This window comes from Arachis hypogaea, chromosome 3 (assembly GCF_003086295.3).
Source record: "Arachis hypogaea cultivar Tifrunner chromosome 3, arahy.Tifrunner.gnm2.J5K5, whole genome shotgun sequence".
Lineage (NCBI taxonomy): Eukaryota > Viridiplantae > Streptophyta > Magnoliopsida > Fabales > Fabaceae > Arachis > Arachis hypogaea.
Genome location: NC_092038.1, coordinates 137,316,119 through 137,322,832, shown reverse-complemented (window position 1 = coordinate 137,322,832; position 6,714 = coordinate 137,316,119). Strand labels below are relative to the sequence as shown.

Sequence of the window (6,714 nt, the reverse complement as noted above, 5' to 3'; positions counted from 1 at the left end):
TAATGATAATAAAAGTGATACAAAAATTTTTAATTAAATACACAAAAAATTTATTAAAAATAATATCAATTTTTTATAAATAACATAAAAAATGTTTAAAATACCATAAATCCAAACTCATAATTAATTATTCACTCAACTAATAAAATACATTTAAATATATTTTAAAACCAAAAAAATATATCACTTTATTATAAATAGCATGAAAATGGTTAGATTTTTTATATATGAGTTAAATATCATTTAAGTAGTTTAATAATAAAAAAATAGATTATTTAACTTAAAATGATATGTAAATTTTTAGTGAATGACACAAAAAAATTTTAAAACACCAAAAGTTAAGAAATTTTTTAATAATTTCTAATTAGTTAAACAATTACTTATGTGATAATTAAAATTTTTCAGTGTCAAGATTAAAAAATAGTGTCACAACTAAAAATTTAGAGATTATTTTTCTAATAAATTCTACCTACTTTAAAATTTCTCCTTCTCTTCTGCCTCCTCCTTATTATCATCATCATCACCATGCTCATCATTCAAAACAACAACTCCTCCTGCTCCTCTTCATCGTCATCATCATTTCACATTTTTACAATTCTTATTTCATCCTCTTGATTAATAAGAATTTGTTTCACAGTTGAAATATTTTAATGTTATTTTTTCTAATAAATTTTACACAATTTAAAATTTTTCTTCTTAATTTTACTTTCTCATAATTTTTTTTATTTCATCCTCTTAACAAAAATAAATACAATTAAAACAGAAGAAAAAAAATAATGCAATAATCTCCAGCAAAAAGAGAAAAAAAAGGAAAAAAAATAAAAAATGCAATAACATCAGCAATAAAAAAACGACGATGAATAAAAAACGCGTGAAAAAAAATGCCAAAAAGAGAAAATGTGTGATTCGTGAATATATTGTGTGAATAATTTTTATTGAGTTTGAATCAACTTTATTAGTTTTGGTTGACGAAAATATTTAAATGTATAACAAAAATATTATTTAAATTACTATATAATGATTTTTAACTAGCTATTAACTTGTATAATGAATAAAATAATTTAAAATAAATTTGTGTTATGGAAATTAATTTCCTTTTTAATATTAAAAGAAATTTATTAGTTACAGTAATTTGGATTATCTGGAAGCGATATTTCTAAAGAGATATAAATAAAATAAGAAAAGGAATATTTTCTACTGCTCCTAAGTCCTATGGTCCCATTGCTTTTGTCAAACACGGAAGCTAAAATCTGGAAGGAAATTCTATCTGATGATTATTCGTCTACCGAAAATAATAGTCAAGAATTATTACATCTATTACCGTATTTGACTAAATAATTTAATATAATATTTAATTTATATTTTAAATATTATTTTTATATAATATATTTTATGTGAATAGTTATTTTTTCATTTTTTATCTAAAGGCAAATACTATTGTTATTAATTTATTATGTTTTTCTTGAAAAAAATATTAACATTAGTTATCTAAGCATTATCATGATTAAAAGTGTTATTTGTAATAAGGTAATACTAAAAACTCATATAATTCTTAACTATTAACTTTCATATGAAGAAGGTTTTATGCGAATTTTTATCTTTCAACAATTGTATAGCTTATTTTCTTCTTTGGAAAATCAACTCCCAAGGAAAAGCTAAAATCTATCCTTTGTTGTAAACTGATTCATCAAATTGAGTGCATTCAATCTCCATAGAGCACAGAAATGATTTGTAACTTTTCACTAGAACGAACTCGTGAGTCTCACTTCAATTTCTTCTTATTTTTATTGCCTTTAAAACTTAGTGTCTTGAAAAACAGTTTATCAGAAATGATTTTTTTTTGCCATATAAAAATAAAACTATAAAACATACATAAAATTTTTACACAAAACTTAAACTTGTTTCTAAAATATTTTAAACATAAGAACTTTGTTACATTAATCTAATTAGCACACTATCACATGTTTCTTACCAATTAACAACCACCAAAAAGTTTAGTTGGTAAGACAACCTACTAAGGAATTTACAGACATAACCAAAATATGTCTTCTTAGACTTACCAAATGATATGGTTCATCAATTTTTCTATCAAGTCTCTATAATAAGACACCCCTCTCTTCTTTCACACTTAATTAGCTTAGCTTGCACAAAAATGGCCTCCGGAAATGTTGAAAAGTTAGAGCTTAGTTTCAGTGCTGTTCCTGACAAACCAAAGAAAGATTGGGTCCTTATGTCTCTAAGGGTTCTTGCATTTTTGGCCACAGCTTCAGCTACACTTGTTATGGCACTCAACAAACAAACCAAAAACTTTGTTGTTGCCACCATTGGTACCACCCCTATAACAGTGTCTATTACTGCAAAGTTTCACCACACCCCTGCTTTTATGTTAGTTCTAATCAATTATCATTTCATTATTCATGATTAATTATTTATATATAGTGCCATGTTAGAGAATATTTTTCATCTATGTAAATGTTATTTATGGTGTGACAGATTCTTTGTGATAGCCAATGGAGTTGCAAGTCTTCATAACTTGGTCATGATAGGAGTGGACATATTAGGACCCCGATTTGATTATAAAGGACTCCGATTTGTATTAATTGCAATATTGGACATGGTACTTTATATATATATATATATATATATATATATATATATATATATATATATATATATATATATATATATATATATATATATATATTTTTTTTTTTTTATTTGTCGCTATAAACTTTTAGTCATGCATAAACCAATATATATATTTGTATACTAAAAAAAGGTTTAATTAAGTTCTATAGTTTCACCAAATTTTTAATTAGATTTTTATATTTTTTTTTTATTGAATCTCTACACTGCTTTTAGTTTTGTAATTAGGTCATTTTCATGTCAAAAACGTTAAAATTAACATAATATATCTTTCAAAATATATGCGGTCAAAGATCTAATTAGGTTTTAAATTATGAATACCTTCAATTTGCAAAAAAAATATTCAGTTAACTCTAATATTTTTTACACTAGAAAGCACCTAATTATAAAACTAAAAGCCGAATAGAGAGCCAATTAAAAGGAAAAAATATATAGAGACCTAAATTACAAATTTGATAAAATTATAGAAACCAACATAATAATTAAACCTAAAAAAAATTATATTATAGTCTTTAATTATATCTAACTTTTTTTTTTTGGGTGGTGAAGATGAATTTGGTTCTAGCATCAGCTGGAGATGGAGCAGCAACATTCATGTCAGAATTGGGAAGGAATGGGAACACACATGCAAGGTGGGATAAGATATGTGACAAGTTTGAATCATATTGCAACAGAGGTGGTGCTGCACTCATTGCTTCTTTCATTGCCATCATTCTTCTCCTCGTTACCACAGTTATGTCCATCTCCAAGCTAAAGCCTAAGAACTAATGTTACTTCTTCATATATATGCTGTGGCCTAAGAATACTTCATCATACACAAAATGTTCTTCTGTATTATTTTTCTTTTTTTTTTCTCTCTTATCTTCCTACTTTGTTTGAGTGTCACAAGGTTTGATATATGTGATTAGTTAATTCAAGACCACAAATAAATATGTAGATTGAGTGGAACTTTATTTTGTGTTTGTATAGTTTGTACTTTGTATTACTAGCTTATGTCCCATTTCAAGTATATGCATGTAATATGTGGGTGTATTTTTATATAAATACTTCTACTTAGCTTATAGTGGTTTATGTCCCTTGATTGACCTTTTCATTTCATTTTTGGTCACTTGGATTGGAAAAGTTAAAAAGAAGAACCATTAACGACATCTCAAAATAATGATAAAAGCTTAATGTCATCTTTCTAGAACTTTAATTAGTGATGGTATGAAGAATTGAAGATTGTGAAAATACATAAGAATTACAGTAAAACACATAGTTAAACTAAACTATTTTTAATATTTTATGGATGTTCCAAAACAAAAATAATTACATTAAAGTTTCATAAACGTATCTATATAAATTGAATTGATCTAATTCGAATTAATCTTTTCAGTAGTAAATCGAATCAGTTTAATTCGATTTAGTACTAATAATTTGATACAAATTATTGACATTTATTACTTTTAAGTTAATATTAACTTTAAAACATAAATGTGAATAAAAAATACTCTTCATTTGCATTCAAATAAAATATCAAAAAAATCAAAACGAATAAGAATAGATATCCAATTTTTGTGTTTTAGTTCAAATTCTAAAAATTCTACATTTTTATTAAAAATCATCTTTTGACTCATTAACATGTAAAAAATTATTACCGAAATTTTTGATGTTGAAAAAATTAATATAAAGTATAGCCCTAAAAGATAGCATAGGGCTTAAAACTTTCATAGTCAAAAATAAAAGATAGTTATACATCATAAAACGACTAACTATATATATTTATACAATATGTAATTTGAGAAATAATATATTTAAAGTTTTAATTATTGAAATATATATTAAAATGACCAACTATATTTATTTGAGAAATAATATCTTTCAATAATTAAAACTTTAAATATATTATTTCTCAAATTACATATTATATATATAGTTAGTCGTATTATAATGTATAACTATTTGTTACTTTTAATTTTGAAAAAAATTCAAGTTTTAAGTCCTATATCACCTTAGAGGGACTATACTTTATATTAACTTTTTTAACATAAAAAATTCTGGTAATGATTCTTTACATGCTAATGAGTCAAAGGATGATTTTTAATGAATTTTTAGAAATCGTTTATTATTCTGTTTTAAATTCATAAGTTTATAAAAATGTAGATTTTTTGGAATTTGAACTAAAACACAAAAATTGGATATCTATTCTTATTCGTTTTGATTTCTTTTATATTTTATTTGAATCCAAACGAGTGGTGTTTTCTTATTGACATTTATGTTTTAAAGTTAATATAGAATAAATAAAGAATTAATTTAAAAATAGTAAATATCAATATTTTGTATCACTACTAAATCAAATTAACCTGATTAGATTTACTATATATATATAGTCATTCGATTTATTAGTATTCATTATGTTTTATGTAAATTGAATTAGGTCAATTCGATTTATTACTGAAAAAGACTAATTTAAATTAGGTCAATTCAATTTACACAGATACATGCATGAAATTTTGATGTAATGATTTTTGTTTTGAGATATTTATAAAATATTGGAGATGATTTGATTTAACTAAATGTTTTATCCTAAGAATTAAATTCATTTATTTGTATTTACTAACAAACAATTATGGTAAGTCTTATAATGGAATCAATAACGAAAAATGAATAATAATTGTGAGTTGACTTGGTGTGTTTATTTCGAACGAGAAAGACGGAAAAAAATCGAAAAAATAAAAGAAGAGAAAGTTAAAAAGAGTAACTATTAATGACGTTTCAATGATAAAAGTTTGATGTCTTTCTACCCATAAAGTGATAAAGACACGAAGATAGCGAAAATACATAAAAAGGAGTTAAGAGCGAGTATGGCTACTAGGTATTCGATTATCTGTTCGAATTCGAATCGAACCAATTAAATTGGTTCTAAAATTAATGGGTAATCGAATCTGATTCGATTCAAATCAATGGTCTTCTCTAATAATTGATCCGGATAACGGTTTTAAAGGTGCAGAATCCGGACCAATCCGTATGTTACCTGAGAAAACGTGTAGAGTAACTTGTTAGAATAGTTAGTAGCTGAGTTAGTTGTAAATAATAATTAGTTAGGATGCTAATTGTTGTTATTTAAGAGTTGTAGCTAGCTGTAAAAGTCAGTTAGAAACCCAATTCAATGAATTGAAATCAGTTTTGAGACTGAGAGAGAACCCCGATTTTCTCTATGGCTACAATTTTCTCATCTTGTGAAGTTCTTCCAGTCCCTTCCTGAACACTTCACCATTTTAACATGGTGCGGTGAGCGTGGAAGGAAGAAATCAGCGAGGAATTGAACTTCAAAAAGGATGAATCGGCAGGAATTTCGTTGAATTTCACTATTGTTGGATTTTTCTCTCCCCTTTCTGAATCTTCTTTCATTCTTCGTCTTCTTTTTTTCTCTTCTACTATTTTCTTCTCTTCCTTTTGAGACTCAAACGATGGAGACTAATGAGATCTGTGTTGTCTGAACAAGATTCAAAGATTCAGGTAACCATTTCTGATTAGCGAGTCTTGGGAAGAAGATTGCACAATTGATTGTGAATTCCAGCGTCAATCGCAAATGGCATCAGAGGCAAATCCAACAATTGATCTGCAAATGCTGAGAAATCTTTTGAATCAGCTAAATCAGATGCAGTCAAATTCAAACAGAAACCAGCAGAATCCAACTTTAGATCTGGTAAGTCCGTATTTCTTGCATCCTGGAAAAATTTCAGGGACAACCCTAATTCCTATTGCGTTAGAGCACAACAATTATCAAGTATGGGAGAGAGCAATGTGGAGAGTGTTGAGAGGAAAGAACAAGATCAGGTTCATAGATGGTTCACTTCAGCGACCAACACAAGAAGATCTACTGTTTGATGCATGGGAGAGATGCAATACATTCGTAGTTTCGTGGATTAATCACTCATTGAGTCTTAACATAGCTAAAAGTTTCCTTTGGATCAACTCGGCGGAAGAACTATGGTCTATGGAGAGAACTGAAACAACGTTACTGCCAAGGAGACATGTACAAGATTGCTGAGTTGGAAGAAGAGATGTTTGCAAGCAAGCAAGGAG

General features: G+C 26.5%; 1 protein-coding gene across 1 annotated transcript; it reads left to right on the top strand.

Annotated features, from left to right (window-relative positions):
- The first annotated feature begins 2,076 nt into the window (after positions 1-2,076).
- LOC112734325 (CASP-like protein 1B1) lies at positions 2,077-3,707 on the top strand. Its single transcript, XM_025783581.3, has 3 exons — positions 2,077-2,385; positions 2,494-2,617; positions 3,196-3,707. The coding sequence occupies exons 1-3, from the start codon at positions 2,153-2,155 to the stop codon at positions 3,412-3,414; spliced, it is 576 nt and encodes a 191-aa protein (XP_025639366.1). The 5' UTR covers positions 2,077-2,152; the 3' UTR covers positions 3,415-3,707.
- The last annotated feature ends 3,007 nt before the right edge of the window (positions 3,708-6,714 follow it).

Coding starts and splice junctions, on each gene's coding strand:
- LOC112734325 (XM_025783581.3), top strand. CDS start 2,153: ATGGCCTCCGGAAATGTTGAAAAGTTAGAGCTTAGTTTCAGTGCTGTT. Junction 2,386..2,493: donor CACCACACCCCTGCTTTTAT/GTTAGTTCTAAT, acceptor ATGGTGTGACAG/ATTCTTTGTGATAGCCAATG. Junction 2,618..3,195: donor TAATTGCAATATTGGACATG/GTACTTTATATA, acceptor TGGGTGGTGAAG/ATGAATTTGGTTCTAGCATC.